The 17,993-nt window shown below is 50.4% G+C and overlaps 1 protein-coding gene across 3 annotated transcripts in view; it reads left to right on the forward strand.

Moving 5' to 3' along the window:
- The window catches only part of HIF3A (hypoxia inducible factor 3 subunit alpha), a 33,493-nt gene that overhangs the window by 3,029 nt on the left and 12,471 nt on the right, over window positions 1–17,993 (forward strand). The window contains exons 2-11 of one of the 3 annotated variants that reach the window (XM_073796051.1): window positions 2,069–2,259; window positions 3,339–3,484; window positions 5,094–5,178; window positions 5,736–5,848; window positions 6,353–6,561; window positions 8,028–8,134; window positions 8,305–8,452; window positions 13,371–13,489; window positions 14,464–14,654; window positions 15,982–16,086. In XM_073796051.1, the coding sequence (XP_073652152.1) occupies window positions 2,069–2,259; window positions 3,339–3,484; window positions 5,094–5,178; window positions 5,736–5,848; window positions 6,353–6,561; window positions 8,028–8,134; window positions 8,305–8,452; window positions 13,371–13,489; window positions 14,464–14,654; window positions 15,982–16,086 (1,414 nt within the window). Of the gene's footprint in view, window positions 1–1,926; window positions 2,260–3,338; window positions 3,485–5,093; window positions 5,179–5,735; window positions 5,849–6,352; window positions 6,562–8,027; window positions 8,135–8,304; window positions 8,453–13,370; window positions 13,490–14,463; window positions 14,655–15,981; window positions 16,087–17,993 lie in introns of those variants that run through there. The other 2 variants (XR_012328037.1, XM_033843963.2) reach the window with 2 other exon arrangements.

Below are 17,993 nucleotides of genomic sequence, written 5' to 3' on the forward strand. Positions count from 1 at the left end.
ACACAGCTATTAAGTAATGGAGTTGAGATTGGAACCCTGCACCAGAGGAGCTAGCCCCAACTCTGTTTAAAGGGAAAGGCCAGAGACCAGGCATCTGTGGAGCAAGTGAGAGGCCACACTTCCTGTCAGAACATCCGGAGAACAGGCTGGGAGCTAGAAGGAGGGTCCCGCTGTAGCCACCAGCTAGCTTCTTCTATGGAGGGAGGAGTCATTTGGCCACAGAGAGGATTATAGAGCCCAGCTGCCCAGGAGGTGGGGGGCCAACCCCACCCCCCAACCCCACCCCCCAACCCCGTTCCTGTTCCTACTCCCTGTTCCCTCTGTCTGGGCCCCCAGCTCAGCGAGGCCCGCCCACCCCCACCCTCTGGGCAGGAAGACAAACAGGGCTGGAACAGAACGGGACAGGAGGACGGAATGTCCCCTGGGCAGAGCGGGACTGGAGGCCCCTGCCCCCCATCAGCCAGGAGGGAGGGGATGAGGGCAACTGCTGGCTCCCTCCACCCAGCTGCCCCCTTCTGTGCCTCCCACCCACTTGCACTGAGGAGTTCTTTCCCATCTGGAGAGTCAGAAGAGTCCACTCCCCTCCCTCCATCGTGCCTGTGGGTTGGGCTGCAGGTCTCCTGCTCGGGGGTGAGGTTGATGCCCCAGAAGTGGCCTCTGGCTTTTAGGAAGGGGCAGCTTCCCCTCCTAGAGCTTTGCGTCCATGGAGGTTGGCGGGGACGTCACAAGAAAGGAATTAGAAGAATAAAGGCTTTGGAACTTCACTGCCTGACTTCAAATGCCAGCTCCACCACTTAATGGCTTTGTGACTTTTGGGGCAAAGGACTTCACTTTCCAGAGCCTCAGTTTCCCCTTTGTGAAGTGGAGGTTTAAAGTGCTCTCTGCCTAGGGCTTTCTTAGGACTGAATGAGTACACATAGGCTGAGTCCTTACTTAGTGCAACGCCAGACGCATAAATGCTTAGCAACTTATAGCTGCTTATTAATGGTTTTATCAATAGTATCAATATAGATGAGATTACATATACCATACTATATGTAACATACTCTATAATTTTCTTCCCCAAAACTATAATTTGGATTCAGACAGACCTGGAGTTTGACTTTTAAGACAGTGGCAGAAACAGGGAGAAGTACTGAAATCTGGAGATAAACCCAGGGCCATACAACAGAGGAAACTGAAGAGTTTAGGAAGACCAGCGTTCAAACTCTGGCTTCACTCCTTGTGGGCAAGCACTGCACCTCTCTGTGCCTGGGCTTCATCTGTTCAACGGGGAAAATGTTACTACCTTCCTTCTAGGGATGTCTGAGCTAAACGGGTTAATGTAAGTTACACACTCGGCATGGGGTCTGACCTAATAGTAAAAGTTGGATAAGTGGTAGATATTTCTGAAAAAAAATGACACTCATCCTCTCCTCCCAACCCCACATGCAGAATTCAGGCATTTGAAGTGGATTAAAGGGCAGAGATGAGTGGTGAGCCATTGGCCCTGGGGTTGGTTTGCTGTGTCACCCTGGCAGGGCCCCTGTTGGTGGGTCGTTGGACTTTGAGATCTGTACTCCAAGATTCTGAGGACTCAGCTCAGCTGAGGAGGGGAAAGGGCAGAAGAGGGGGTTCTGGGAGGCTGTAGGGCAGGGGGCCTGGGGGGCTGGAGGCATCTTCTTGCGCCCTCCGTTCCCTGGCTCCTGGCCAGCTCTGCCAGCCCCCTCCCAGCCGGAGGCCTCCCTGTTCCCCGGTCTTCCCAAGCCCGGAGAATAAACAGCAGATAAGTCAGGGAGGGGACAGAGCGGCCCTGGGCACGCCTTGGAGAGGAGTGAGGCACCGGAGGGCAGCATGGGCTGGCTGGCGCCGGGACAGATAAAACCTGAGGCAAGGAACGACTCCACAGTATAATCCACCCAGGCCCAGAGAGCTCCGGCAACTCGCCCGGGCCACACTGCGAGGCCAGCACAGTCGCGGCTCTGCCCTCCCTGAACCCGAGACCCATGTGGCAGCAACCCACGTGCTTGTCCCATCCAACTCTTTCCCTTCCCGGGGCGCCGCCAGTGAACGCTGCCCATGCCCGCAGGTCGAGCACGGAGCTGCGCAAGGAGAAGTCCCGGGATGCGGCCCGCAGCCGGCGCAGCCAGGAGACCGAGGTGCTGTACCAGCTGGCGCACACGCTGCCCTTCGCGCGCGGGGTGAGCGCCCACCTGGACAAAGCCTCCATCATGCGCCTCACCATCAGCTACCTGCGCATGCACCAACTCTGCGCCGCAGGTGAGGCCCGCCCCCGGGAATTCCCACCTCAGCAAGACCCCGCCCTCGGAAAGGTACATCCCAGGGAGGCCCCGCCTCCGGGAAGCCTCATCTCCACAAGACCCCGCCCCCCTATGTCTTCCCGGCGAAGCCCCACCCCTCTGGAATCCACTTAGTGGGAGAGGCCCCGCCCCTTCAGGTTCTGGGCCAATCGGAACCCAGTTTCTTTGGAGTCCCCGCCCCCTTAGAAGTCTATCATTTGTGAGGCCCCGCCCATTGGAACGCGCCCTTGGGAAGCTCCGCCTCCTTAGAGTTGGAACCCTAGGGAATAGGAGGCCGGCTAACTCCCAAGGCACCTGGACCCTTAGGATTTGGTCTCCTGAGAGATCTTCTCGGCTAAGCTTCTTTCCCTTATAATCAATATCCCCAGGAGGCTTCACTGCCCAATATTTAATTACTTGAGAGAGTCCCGCTTCCCCTCCTCAGGTCCCTAGTTCTATTGCTTGTCCCCTTAGTAGCCATCCCCTTGAATTCCCTCCCTGTTAGAATTCTCTGTAGGACGCCTACACACACACACACACACCCCTTGGAATCCCAGGACCCTGAAAGCTTTTATTATGGGGAAAGTGGACTCATCCTCTGGCAGACTCTGCCCATTAGATGAATTCTGCCTCCTTAGAATTCTGTTGCTTGGGAGTCCCTGCTCCTTTAGAATCCCGCCGATCTGGAAGGTCCTGCTCCAAGAATTCTGAACCCCTGGGAAGCTTGGCCCCCTTGGAATTCTGACTCCTCCTAGGCCCCGGCTTCTTAGAATTTTGACCCCTGGAAATTTCATCCCCTTAAGATTCTGCCCTCCTTAGAGTTCTGTTCCCTTAGGAAACCCCTATCTCCTTAGAATTCTGTACCCCTGGGAGGCTCTGCTCCCTTAGAATTCCAGTCCTTGGTGGTCCTGCCCTCTTCCTTGGACTCCAAGCCACTGGGATGTGCCCCACTCACCTGGAGGTACCTATAAGTTCCTCTGAGTGAAGGAAAGCAGAGGGAGGCTAGCCAGGGTGGCCTTACCGCTGACTAGAGATGCCCCATCCTGGTCCGGACACCAGGGGAGTGGAACCAGGTGGGAGCAGGGGGCGAACCACTGGATGCCTGCTACCTGAAGGCCCTGGAGGGCTTCGTTATGGTGCTCACCGCCGAGGGAGACATGGCTTACTTGTCAGAGAATGTCAGCAAACACCTGGGCCTCAGTCAGGTAAGAGGAGCTGCCTGCTTTGTGCAGGTGATGCTGGGATACAGAGGTGACCAGAACTACCTTAGCCCTATTTTTACAAGGCCCACAGTGCAGAGGGGAGACAAATATGTCACCAGACAGGAAGATTCAGAATGGTCAGGGCTGGGGTGGGGCAGCCTAGGGGGCTGTACAAGCCGGGGGTGGAGGGTGGTACCTGACCCAGCCTGGGTGGGAATTGAGGGCTTCCTGGAGGAGAAGACATCTGAGCTAAAACCTGAAGGGCTTAGCCATTCAAAGGGTATGGCGAACGGATGGGATCAGAGGAGACTGGCAACATGCATGGCCAAGGGAACAGAATATGCAAAGACACAGATGTGAGATAAAACAGCATTTGGGGGAAATAAAGACATTAATCCAAGCTAGGTGCAGAGTGCAATGGGAGAAAGTGAGAGAGAAAAGGCTAGAGAGGACATAATTTAGGACCAAAATAGAAGGTTTATCTCTAGGGCACTGTGGAGCCATGGAAAGATTTTAAGCAGGGGAGAGGTTGTGTCAGAAAGGTGGAATCAGAATTTCATTTTATTTAGAAAGATCCCTCTAGGTACTGCACAGAGATAGAATTAGAGGGAGTGAGACTAGCGGCTGGAAAATCCATAAGGAAGTGGATGCAGGGCCCCAAGTGGGAGAAAAGAAGTAGGATTAGGGGCCTGGGGATGGGAGGACAAACAAGAGACACTTAGAGAGTAGAACTAATTTCAGCTGATCCTTACAGCAATACCATTCTTCTTCTTAGCTCACATAAATGGGCTCCACAGTTGGCATCCCTTCCTTTCCCCTGCCTTGTTATCCCACTCTTGGTACCAATTTCTCTGTTAGTTTGAGCTCTTGGGCTCAGATAGGTGAATGTCTCAAGATCCCAAAGCTCGGAAGTGGCAGGGCTCGGATTCAAATCCAACTACAAGATCTCACTCCTCCCCTATTCAGCATTAGCTCTGGACTCTGGGCTCTGTGGATCCCCTTTCATCTGTGTCACCTCCTCCCAGCACCAGTCTCATTTCCTGAATTGAAATAAGGAGTTGGGTCTTCGGCTTGCACAACAAATGGAATTTGAATAGAGTCTCACCTCAGGGCCTTTGCACTTGCTGTTCTCTCTTTCTGGAACACTCCACTCCAGAGAGCCACCTCACTGGCTTTGTTCAGCAATTTGTGTAAATGTCACTTCTTCAAGAAACTGTCCCTGACTACTGCCTCTAAGATAGCGTCCCATCATTTCATCATCTTACCTTGCTTTAGCTTTCTTCATATCACTTAGTATATTGTTTTATGCATGTGTGTTGTTTTGTTTGTTCATTGGCTATCTCCCGCCACTAGCCAGTAAGCTCTGAGAGGCAGGGATTTTGTCTTCATAGCCACTGCTGTGCCCATACCAGGTAGAAGAATGCCTAGCAAATTATATGCCAAAGAAAGGAATGAATGAATGAATGAATGAATGAATGAATAAGGAGACTGGGGAAATAATCCAGGCTCATGAATTAGGGCAGGCTGATGAGGATGGGAGGGAGGAGATGGGTCAGAGGCCCTGGTAAAAATGCTTTTCCTCTAAGACACTCCCTGCTTCCCTCCCTCCCAGCTTGAGCTGATCGGACACAGTATCTTTGATTTTGTCCATCCCTGTGACCAAGAGGAGCTTCAGGACGCCCTGACTCCCCGGCAGAGTGAGTCCTTGGAGATCTCTGCCCCCAAATTACAGAAACTGAGGCTCCATCCTTTCTTTTCTTTTCTTTTTTTTTTTTCTTGCGGTACGCGGGCCTCTCGCTGTCGTGGCCTCTCCCGTTGCGGAGCACAGGCTCCAGACGCGCAGGCCCAGCGGCCACGGCCCACGGGCCCAGCCGCTCTGCGGCATGTGGGATCCTCCCAGACTGGGGCACGAACCCGTGTCCCCTGCATCGGCAGGCGGACTCTCAGCCACTGCGCCACCAGGGAAGCCCTCCATTCTTTCTTCAGCATATCTTCTCCCCCTCTGAAATACTGGACTGAGAAAAATGGGATGAGGATGATGTGGCCCTGCCCCAGGGAATACAGGGACATGGCTGCACCCCGGGGGTCTAAAGGAGCATAGCGTACCCCGTGGAGACCCTCTCTGGGTCGGAAGTCTCAATTTGGGGGATGAGGCTGGGGAGAGGTTAGTAACCAGGGTGCTGGAGGGACTGGGCCCTGTCCCAAGCTGCCCGGTGACCTGCTCCTCCCCTCCCCCCCCCACGGCCCTCCTCAGGCCTGTCCAAAAGGAAGCCGGAGGCCCCCACCGAGCGGTGCTTCTCCTTGCGCATGAAGAGCACGCTCACCAGCCGCGGGCGCACCCTCAACCTCAAGGCGGCCACCTGGAAGGTGGGCAGGGCCTGGCCTGGAGGAGGGCAAGGGACCTGCTGGGGCTGGACCTGAGCCCTAAAGTCTCACAGTGGGTTGGAGTCCGGGAGTCTCCTGGGCCGGGGATCCAGTGGGGCACTCTCAGGCTGGGTCTAGTGCATCCTTTGGGTACCTCGGAGGTTGGGGATCTGGGGGTCCTTGTATCCTTTCTTAGTCTGGGTCTCTGTGAGCCTGGGGCTGGGGGTCCTCAGCATCTTGGGCCTGGAGTCTCCATGGGGTTGGAATCCGGGGTTCTCGGAGCTCCCTGAGTCTTAAGAATCTAGAGATTGTCAGAACCTTCTTAGGTTGGGTCTCTGTGGGGTTGGGGTCTGGGGGTCCTCAGAGCTCCCTGAGCTGGGTCTCTAGAATCCTCAGGGGTTTCTTCTTCTCAGCTCCCTGAGGGGAGGGGCCTACAGGGAGATACCTCCCCGCCCCTTGGGTGGCCCTAGGCCCAGGTGCATCATTGCCTCGCTCCCTGCCCACCAGGTACTGCACTGTTCTGGACACATGAGGGCCTACAAGCCCCCTGCACAGTCTTCCCCGGCCGGGAGCCCCCACTTGGAGCCCCCCCTGCAATGCCTGGTGCTAATCTGTGAAGCCATCCCCCACCCTGGCAGCTTGGAGCCCCCGTTGGGCCGGGGGGCCTTCCTCAGCCGCCACAGCCTGGACATGAAGTTCACCTACTGTGATGAGAGGTGGGCAGGAGCCAGGGGCCCACCCACCACCTGCCAGCCTGGCTCCTCTTCTTCCTTTCTGCCCAAGTTCATTCACGTCTCCTCTCCTACCCCCCAGCTGCTCTCTCTGCTCTGTTTCTATCTCTCTGACTCCATCTATCTCTGTCTTTGTGTATCTCTCTGTCTCTGAATTGTCTGTGGGTCTTCGTATCTGGGTTCAGACTGCTTGGGTTCAAATGCCGGCTGTGCACCCTTGGCCAAATGACTTCACCTCTCTGTGCCACACTTTCCTCATCCGTCCTATGGAGTGATAGCAGAACCTACTTTGAACAGTTGTTCTGAGCATTCAGTGAGTTGCCTGGTACAAAGCACTCTAGAAGTGCCTATTTTTTAAAATCATTATCATCATGATTACTTTTTATTTCTATTCATTCTTTTTTATCTTTCTTTTTGTGACTTTCTTTCTTTCTCTTCCCCTCTCCTATTTCTTTCACGTTCTCTTTTGTCTTTCTTTCTTTCTTTTTTTTTAAATATTTATTTATTTATTTTTGGGCTGCCTCGGGTCTTAGTTGCGGCACCCGGGATCTTTCACTGTGGTGTGTGGGCTTCTCTCTAGTTGTGGCACGCGGGCTCCAGAGTGCGTGGGCTCTGTAGTTGCGGCATGCAGGCTCTTTAGTTGTGGCACACAGGCTTAGTTGTTCCGCGCATGTGGGATCCTAGTTCCCCGACCAGGGATCGAACCTGCGTGCCCTGCATTGGAAGGCGGATTCTTAACCACTGGACCACCAGAGAAGTCCCCTTTTTTGTTTTTTCTTTTCATCACTCTTCCAATTTTTACCTTCTCTCTCCTCCCCTATTAGTTTCCTATGGCTGCTGTATCATGTTACCACAAACGTAGTGGCTCAAAACAATACAAATTCTCTATCTCAGTGTTCTGGAGGTGAGAAGTCTGAAATGAGTCTTATGAGGCTGAAATCAAGGGCTATGTTCCTTCTGGAGGCTCCAGGGAAGAATCTGTTTCCTTGCCATGAAAGCTTCTGGAGACCTCCTACATTCCTTGGCTTGTGGCCCCTCTCTCTACCTTCACAGAGCATCACTTCAGCTTCTGCCTCCATCATCACATCTAGTCTCACTCTGATCACCTACTCCCCTCCTATAAGGACTCCTGTGATTACACTGGGCCCACCCAGATGATCCAGGATCATCTCCGCATCACAAGATCCTTAACTTCATCACATCTGCAAAGTCCCTTTTGCCGTGTAAGGTAGCATATTCACAGGTTCCGGGAAGTAGGACGGAGACATCTTCAGGGGCCATTATTCAACCGGCCACACCCCGTTTTCTATTTCTTACTCTCCCTTTCTCTCTGTTACAACCCTGTCTCTGTCTGTCTTGCTGGCTTCATCCCCGTGTCCCCCTCTCCTTCCTTTCACCCACCCTCCACTTTCGCCAGTTGAACTGACCGGGGTCCACTGCACCCACTTCAGGATTGCGGAGGTTGCTGGCTACAGCCCCGATGACCTGATTGGCTGTTCTGCCTATGAGTACATCCATGCGCTGGACTCAGATGCAGTCGGCCAGAGCATCCATACCTGTACGTGTTCAGGTTCCGTTTCCGGTGCTGCATGGCCCCAGCCAACACCAGCCGCCTGCTTCCCCAAGTCCCCAGGAACCTTCTCTTCCCTGGCCCCTTCATCCCCAGCGCCCTGCTCCCACGGCCTTCTCTCCCCAGTTGCCCTAACCCCTCCCCATGCCCCTCCCCAGTGCTGAGCAAGGGCCAGGCAGTAACGGGGCAGTACCGCTTCCTGGCCCGGAGTGGTGGCTACCTGTGGACCCAGACCCAGGCCACAGTGGTGTCGGGGGGCCGGGGCCCCCAGTCTGAGAGTATCGTCTGCGTCCATTTCCTGATCAGGTAAGCGGGAATGAGGTGGGGTGGCTGTGTGTGGTTCTCTTCTGGTCTGCATACGTGTGAACAGGTGTGTGTGTGTATATGCACAAGTGTGCATGTGTATGGTGCACACGTGTGTGAGGGAATGTGCACAGGTACACGTATGTAGAACATGTGTGACTGACCACACACGTATCTGCATGTAGACACCAATGTGTGTGAGCGTGTAATTTCAACTAAAAGGATTCTATATTCAAGTTAAAATAAGAAATCTAGCTGAATCTTGGGGGCTTTTTTGTGCTTTTTAAAAATTGATGTGTAATTTACATAGAGAAGTTTCATTCTTTTTGGTATACGCTTCTATGAGTTTCGACAAGTGCATGGAATCGTGTAACCCCGACCATAATCGAGCTATAGAGTAGGGAATTCCCTGGCGGACCAGTGGTTATGACTCCGCACTCTCACTGCCAGGGGCCTGGGTTCAATCCCTGGTCAGGGAACTAAGATCCTACAAGCCATGCAGTGTGGCCCCCCCCCCAAAAAGCTATAGTGTAGTTTCATCACCCAAGAAAATTCTTGCATAGTGAACCCCACTCCACCCCCCAGTCATCTCTGGCAACCACTGATCTGTTCTCTGACTCTAGAATTTTGCCTTTTCCAGAATGTCATGTACACGAAATTCTGTAGTATGTAGCCTTTGAGCCTGGCTTCTTTCACATAGCCTAATACATTTAAAATTTATCTACATTGAGGTGTGTATCAATACGTTCCTTTCTGATGCTAGGTAATCTTCTGTGGTATGAATATGTATGGACCACGGTTTATCCATTCCCCAGTTGGAGGGTATTTGGACTGTTGCCTATTTGGGGCAATTACAAGAAAAGCTACTGTAAACATTCTTGTCCAGGATTTTTTGAGATCATATGTTTTCGTTTCTCTTGGGCAAACACCTAAGAATGGAATGGATGGGTCATATGGTCAGTGTATGTTTAGCTTCCTAAGAAACTAGCAAACTGCTTTCCAGAGAGGCTGTACCCTCTTGCATTCCCATCAGCAACGTGTGAGGGTTCCAGTTCCTCCACATCTTTGCCAGCATTTGTATTGTCTGTTTCTGTCTTGTTTTGTCTTCATTGGGTGACATTCTAATGGGTGTGTAGTGGTGAATCATAGTCTTTCCCGCCGCTTCCATCATGCACCTTAGAAGTTTTTCACCATGACAACATTGTGACGAGGGCAGCAAATGATCACCCAAGACGGAGACTTACAGCTTTTCTTTGAAGATTATCTTCCAGGACATGGCATTCATTTCTAAAGCCAGAGGAGTTTCCCTGGGTCTTTTTGGTCAAGAACAGATTCTATTAGAAAACAGAGGTTGGTAACAGGAAGATTCATCTAAGTCTTCATACACAAGAAAACAAGGCTGAGCATCCTTGGAATGTTCTCTCCTTAACACCCTTTCAAATCAGAATCTTTGAATAACTTGTAGCCTTGGGAAGAAGTCTCCTCACTGTCAGAGCTAAGGAGAGGGGACCCGCCCCCATATCTTGCGGCAAGCTCCTTTCATTCATTATGAAGATTTGCCTTTTGATGGCCAGTCCCTGGAATTTCAATCTGCCTCGAGTTCAGTTTTACTGGCAGAAAATGGGTGAAGAAAGAATAGGTGTTTACTTAGTAACAGTGAGATGAGAAGCATATGGTATGAATCGTGCTTAGTGCTGTGTACGTATTGTGTGGCGTGCAGCTGTGTGGCTCTTGGTGCGTGCCCAGGTGCTGACACTTTGTAGAATCCATCCTGCCACACCTAAGCCTCCTTCTGTTGCAGTGAGCACCTGCTCCATAAAAATACAACTCACTTGCACGGGGCACTTACAACATTCCAGGTCCTGGGCTTTGTGTTCACAACCACCCCATGAGGTATAGCAATTATTTCGATCCCCATTTTTGGGGAGAGAAAACTGAGGACCAGAGAGGGGAAGTCATTTGCCTGGTGTCACACAGCTAGTAAATGTCAGAGCTGGGTTTTGACCCAAGGTTGGTCAGGAGGCTACACTAATAACCACCAAACCACACAATCTCTTATTTGCTCAAGCCAGAAACCTAGGAGTCTCTCCTGCATCCTTTTTCTCATTCCCTCCTATCCACATCCACTCTGTCCACCTCTGGGATAGATCTTGAATTTGTTTCCCTTCTCTCTGTCTCCATGGCCACCACCATCTCACACCTTGTTTATAGCATTAACCTCCTAACTGAGATCTAAAGCTGGTTTGGATTCCACTGATCACACAACTGCCGAGGTCAGGGGGCAGGTTCTGAAATACGAATTGGTTCATGTCTCTCCCCTGCTCAAAGCCCTTCTGTGGTTCTCCAGTATCCAGAAGAGAAAGTCCCCAAACCTTAACATGGCTCTTCAGGCCCCGTGTGACCTGACTCCTGCATGCCTCCGCTTATCACTCCAAACTCCAGGACCTTTGCACATGCGGATTCCTCTGCCAGGATGCTCCTCCCCCTTCCCTCCTCCTCTTTCTCCTGAATGACGCCCACTCATACTTCTGGTTTCAGCTCAGACATTACTTACTGCGAGACCCTTTCCTGAACCCCTACAGGAGGTCATATCTCCCCATTTTCCCTCCTGGTCCTGTCCTTTTGCTTCGGAGCAGTTAGAACCATTTGTGTGTTTAACCAGGCCTTCTTCCTTGATGGCCCTTCTCAAAATTGCATATCTCCTTCTTCGCCTTTCTTTCCCCTAATACTTACTGTCCTATAAAAGTGTGACATGGGAATTCCCTGGTGGTCCAGTGGTTAGGACTCCAGTGGTTAGGACTCTGCACTTTCACTGCTGAGGGCCCCGGTTTGATCCCAGGTCAGGAAAGTAAAATCCCTCAAGCCAGCCCCGTAGGAAAAAAAAAAAAAAAAAAAAAAAGTGTGACATGAGCCACATATGTTACTTTGAATTTTCTAATAGCCATTAAAAAAGTAAACAGAGGCGGAAAGTGGGGGGTGGGATGAATTGGGAGATGGGGATTGACATCTATACACTAATATGTATAAAATAGAGAACCAATGAGAACCTGCTGTATAGCGCAGGGAACTCTACGTCACTTCGCTGTGCAGTAGAAACTAACACAACATTGTAAAACAACTATACCCGCCCCCCCAAAAAAAGTAAAAAGAAACAGGTGAAATTAGTTTCAATAATACTTTATTAAATACAATAATATATCACATCAATAATATTGTTAAATCAGTAATACATTATTAATTAATGTAATTAATAATACACTATTAAGTGTATTATACATTGTAATATAGGTATATGTGTGTATTCTAATACATGCAAAAATGTCATTTCAACATGTAATCAATATTAAAAATTATTAATGAGATATTTTAGATTCTTTTTCATACTCAATTTTTTCAATCTGGGGTGTATTTTATACTGACAGTACACCTCAATTCCAACCAGCCATGTTTCAAGGGCTTCGTTAGTGGAAATATATATTTTGTAACTAGATAGATACATTTACCAACAAATAATATCTTTTATTGAAGGTCTGTCTTTTCCCCCTAGCATTTAAGCCCCATGAGAGCAGGGAGTTTTGTCTGTCTTGTGCGCTGCTGAATCTCCAGCGCCTAGAACAGTGTCTGGCACACAGTAGTTGCTCAATAAACAATGATGGCAAATACTTACATAGAGCTCACCCCGCGCCAGGCACGGTTCTATGCATTTGACATACACTAACTCATTTAGGCCTCACGACAACCTGGGGAGGAGGTACTATTATTACTCCCTCTTTACAGAAGAGGAAAATGAGGCCCAGAGAGGTCAGCCATATGCTCAAGGTCACACAGCTCATAAGTGGCAGAGCTGGAATTTGAACCCAGGCTGCTGGCTGCAGAGCCCCTGCTCTTAACCACTAAGTATTACGGGTTGTGTAGGAAATGTCTGTGGAATGAATGAACGCGTGCATTTCATGTGGCATGTATGCATATGTGCGAGCCCAAGTGTGTAGAACATGTGTGCATATCTGATGTATACACTTGGGTGTATATGGGAGTTCCTGTTTGTGCCTGTGCCGAGGGTGCATACACGTGTGACTGTGCGACCTTATGTTTTTCTAGAGGGGTGGGGTGGCTTTGGATCCAGCCTAAATTGGGATGTTTCCAGCTCAGAAGGGGTGGGTGAGGATGGGGAAGGATCACAGCTTCTCAAAGAGCTGGCAGAAGGACCACCCACATTCTGACCTGGATAGTGTTCTGCAAATGAGATGCAAATGAAGGTCTGGTCCTCCATCCCAGACCCATTCTCCAGAAGCCAATTTGCAGAGAGAACATTTGAGTGGCTTCTGCAGCTACAGACTGGGGAGGGAGGGGGCGGCAGGAAGGCACGAGGGACGTAAGGATGTATTTATAAATTCGTTCCCTTGAATGTGACAAATGCCTATGAATAGAAGCTTCATAAATAAAATCTCTTATTCATAAAAATATATCCCCATAAATTCTTCCTATTTGGCAACATAAGAATATAGTAAGTGCATAATCCTCATCAATACATTTATAAGAATGTATTTATAAGTAAATCTCTATAAAGAGAATATTTAGTTCTCATGCCTTTCACTCTCCCTGCTCTCTGCCCCTCATGGCCCCTCAGTCTCTCCTCTCTCTCTCTCTCCCCAGCCTATGCTAAATGCCAACTCTTTTTTTCTGCCTTTCCTTCCACAGAGGGAGCTTGGGAAGACACACTTCACTTTCTTGTCAATGCTATTATAATTAAAAAGCATTCAACAAAATTTAAATCTTTAAAACAAGTCAATGTGGCAAATTACTTTCTGCACAATGCCCACCAGCCCCCGGATGAGACTGCCCTCCTCTAACAGGACATCATATGTGGAGGCTGCCAGGCACCCTCCCTGACTCCCACTCCCCTTTCTGCCCTGTACCCCAGCCGGGTGGAAGAGACCGAAGTGGTGCTGTCCCTGGAGCAAACGGAGCGACACTCTCGCAGACACGTTCAGCGGGGCACCCCCTCTCAGAAGGACGCCCCTAATCCTGGTGACAGCCTTGGTATGGGGCAGGGCTGGGGCTGGGAGGGGTTGTGTCCCCAGGATGCTCGGAAGAAAGCCCAAGTGCCTTAATGCCACTCGCTTGGCCCTGTGTGACCTGCTTCCCTCCCCTTCTTACTCTCTGAGCCACACCAGCCTCCTTAGTGCTCTGGGAACAAACCAAACTCTTTCATGCCTCAGGGCCTTTGCACATGTAGTTTCCTTCGCCCAGAATGCCCTTGTCTCTTCCCTCCTCCCTCTTCTCTGTCCCCAGGATGATTGCTTCAGTCTTGTTGCTCTCTGCTCTGAATCCTGCTGTGGCTTCCAATCGCCCCCACTTTCCATTTGTTCCGTGCTCCCACTTCACTGTTCTTTGGCTTCCGGTAATCTTGACCCTTCCACGTCTGGCTCCTTTCTACCTCTTCCTTCTCCTCTGCTTAACACCCCACCCCCTCCAATCCTGGATGGATGAGTTTCCCTCCCTGTTTGTTCTTCAGGGCCTCACCGTCTCCAAACTGTTGCTGGCAACCCATGCTCCTGGGTGTGGTAATGAGGTCCCCCATCTCCTTTCCTTTTCTGGCTTAGAACTGGCTCAGGGCCACATCTTGACCTCCAGGGACCTTAGAATCTCCTTGAGGATCATGGGCCAGTCTTTTCTCCTAACATGACAGCCCCCCAGGCTGAATGTTATTCTGTGCCACCGGGGAACCGGGTCAATCACTTGCCATGGTCCAGCCATGTCAATTTTAAATATTAAAACATTTCCCCACCATTGGGCAATTGCTACAGTCCCCAGCCTACTGTGTGCCCTCACCCCACGTTAGCCCCTCCAGGGCAACTGAAGGGACAGCAGAAGTTCTCCAGGACTCGGCAGCACTGTGAACGGGGTCTATGCTGATTACCTAGTCAGCTATGCTCCCGGGGGTTGGCAGAGGGCTCTGCCCCTCAGCCCTGGGTGACCCTCCTGTGTCCTCCCCATCTTGATGTGTCCTGCAGACACCTCCGGTCCCCGGATCCTAGCCTTCCTGCACCCCCCTGCCCTGAGTGAGGCCGCCCTGGCCGCTGACCCCCGTCGTTTCTGTAGCCCTGACCTCCGTCGCCTCCTGGCACCGATCCTGGATGGGACTTCAGTAGCCGCTACCCCCAGTGCACCCCCAGCCCCACGACGCCCCCGAAGTCCTCTTCCGGTAAGCAGTCCCCTCCACTTCAGCCCTCAGGATCTAGGCTGTTTTGGCCTTTGGCTTGAACCTTGCTATTCTCTGGGCCTCAGTTTCTCCATCTGTGTAGTGGAAAGGCTGGGATGAGATGGAATCGGGGGTTCCTTCAAGACCTAGATTCCAGATTCTTCAACTGTTATCTGGACCAAAACCTAGGCTGTTTGGGACTGGCGTGGGCGACCCCCTCATTGCTTGTGACCAAGCATCCAGGTTTTCTGAGGTTTGAATTCAGAGTCCAGAATGTCTAATGTCTTAAACTGCGCAAACCTGGATTCAAATCCTGACTCTGCCATTTGTGGCTGTGTTACCCTGGACAAGTGGGGCCTCGGCTTCTTCACCTGTAAAATTCAGATAATAGCAAGTTGCCACCTCATTGGTTATTGTGAGGGTTCAGCAAAATCATTCATGAGAAGCACTCAGAAAGGCTTCAAGAGACCATAACGGTTACTGTTTTCACTTAAGAGTCCAGATAGTCTGACCTTTCACTCAGGGGTCCATATTATCTGGTCTTGAGTTTCCTTATTCCCACCTTTGTGACCACCCCCCCCCCCGGCAAATATCTTCTCTCCACCGGAGAAATAGACTGTGACCTTTGACCTCACCCTTTACCCTTGGGAAGCTGGACCGGGCATTGTTTTCCTCCAGACTCCAAGACATTTAACCCCAGAGGGCCAGAATATCTTGGCCTCAGGCTTTGGTCTTTCGAACCTTTGATGTTTGCTCTGTCAATCTACACCCAGAGGGACTTCCCTGGTGGTGCTTAAGAATCCACCTGCCAATGCAGGGGACACTGGTTCGAGCCCTGGTCCAGGAAGATCCCACATGCCACAGAGTAGCTAAGTTTGTGCGCCACAACTACTGAGCCTGTGCTCTAGAGCCCGTGCACCACAACTACTGAGCCCGCGTGCCGCAACTACTGAAGCCCGCACGCCTAGAGCCCGTGCTCCACAACAAGAGAAGCCACCACAATGAGAAGCCCGCGCACCGCAATGAAGTGTAGCCCCCGCTCGCCGCAACTAGAGAAAGCCTGCATGCAGCAACGAAGACCCAACATAGCCAAAAATAAATAAAATTAAATCAATAAATTTATATATAAAAAAAATTTATACCCAGGCGCTCAGACTTTTGAACACCCAGGTGCAGAAACTCACATTTGCTATTTGACCCCTTTGGTGTCCCAGCTGGCTGACATTTGACCCTCACTTCTACCCCTGAGGTCAAATGTTTAGACTGCCTTACTGCCTAACATCTCCCAGGCTCAAGATTTCCTTAAGTCTCTTATTCTCTCTCCCCACAGGCTGATCTCCCAGATGAACTACTTGTGGATGTGGAGAATGCACACAAACTCTTCGCCTCTGGGAAGGACCTTGAGGCAGTGGAGACAGATCTAGATATAGCTCAGGTAAGGGCTGGCATGGAAGGAACGGTCTTTACCTCTGGGTTCTGGGTGACATATCTAAGTTTTAGAGAAGGACGGTGGCATGGTTAAGGGGATGAGTGGATGGATGGATAGATGGGTCATTGAATTCACTAGGTGGATGATGGTAGAGAGATGGATGGGTAATGCTTAGGTATTTGGACGGATGGATGGATGGACGGATGGATGGATGATGTATGTTTGGATGGGTAGCTGGATAGATAGACCGTTGGATGGATAATAGATGGATAATGTTTGGATGATTGATGGTCTGGAGAGATAAATGACAGTGGCATGGATGTATTAGCTATATATCACCGTGTAACAAATTACCCCAAAACTAGTACCTTCAAACAAACATTTATGGGACTTCCCTGGCAGTCCAGTGGTTGAGACTTCGCCTTCCAATGCAGGGGGTGCAGGTTCAATCCCCGGTCGGGGAGCTAAGATCCCACATGCCTCGGGGCCAAAAAACCAAAACAGAAAACAGATGCAATATTGCTACATATTCAATAAAGACTTTAAAAATGGTCCACATCAAAAAAAAAAAAAAAAACTTAAAAAAAAAACCCCAAACATTTATTAGGTCACACAATTTCTGAGAATCAGGAATCTGGGAGCAGCTTAGCTGGATGGTTTATTCTGAGTCTGTCATGAGGTTGAAGTCAAGCCCTCAGTCAGGGCCACAGTCATCTGGGGCTAGAGGATTCAATTCCAAACTCGCACACATGGCTGTTGGCAGGCCTTGGTCCCTCACTGGCTTTGGCTGGAGGCCTCAGTTCCTCACCATGTGGGCCTGCATAGAGGCTGCCTAAGCAACCTCACAGCATGGCAGCTGGCTTCCCCCAAGGCAAGTAATCCAAGAGACAGAGAGTGAACCTAAGACAGAAGATGCAGTCTTTTATAAGCTAATCTCAGAAGTGACATACCATCACTTCTGCTGTATTGTATTGGTCATACAGACCAACCCTGGTACAATGTGAAGGCAGCCACAAACGAGTGGGGACACCAAAAGGCCAGGGTCATTGGGATTTATGTCTCTCCTTCACACAAAACTCACTCACCCCCTCCCAAGTCCCCCAAAGTCTCTTCCCACTACAGCATCAACTTTAAGTCCAGAATCTCGTCACCTCAGTCAGGTCTGGGTGTGGCAAAGCACCTCAAATACAGTTCCTCTCAATCTGTTGGTCTGTGAACTAAAGAGACAAGTTGTCTGCCACCCACGTACCCAACATCCAGTGATGGGACAGGCACAGAATAACTGCCAAAAATACTCCTATTCAAAAAATAGGGGAAAGGAGAGCACACAGGTATCACTGGTCCACAGCAGTTTTGAAATCCAGTTGGGCAAATATCAAAAGTTCCTTGGTCAGAACCCATTCTGACTCAAAAACATCCCAGGAGTTTTTCTCCGTGGTTCTTGGCTCCACCCTCTGGGCTCTTGGCAATTCACTCTGAGTCATCCTTCCTTTTTCATAAAAAGGTAACATGTATTTGCAACTGAGTGGTTTTTGTAACCTGCTTCCTGCTTTTAGAACTTTGATGGCCCGAAGGTCTCTTTTCATTTTGTACCGTCTCTGTCCCTTTCAGGCCAAGCTGTCAATGCTTCTGTTCATATAATTCTCTTTAAAAAACAACAACAACAACAACAAACATTGTATGTCTTAAATGAATCTCTTTGGAGTTCACTCCATTAGACAAAAGCCATACCCACACATCTCTGAGAGAAACCCTTCTCTACCTTGGGCTTCTGTTGAGATGGCAGAGTGACAGTGCCCTGAGGTTTAATAGAAGCCCTATTGTTTGATTGAGAAGACCTGTGAGGCACATCCTTAAACCCTAGAGTACCTTTTGTCTGACTGAGGATATTCTAGGCACCACCTTTTGTCTTT

Source organism: Tursiops truncatus, chromosome 19, assembly GCF_011762595.2.
Source record: "Tursiops truncatus isolate mTurTru1 chromosome 19, mTurTru1.mat.Y, whole genome shotgun sequence".
NCBI lineage: Eukaryota > Metazoa > Chordata > Mammalia > Artiodactyla > Delphinidae > Tursiops > Tursiops truncatus.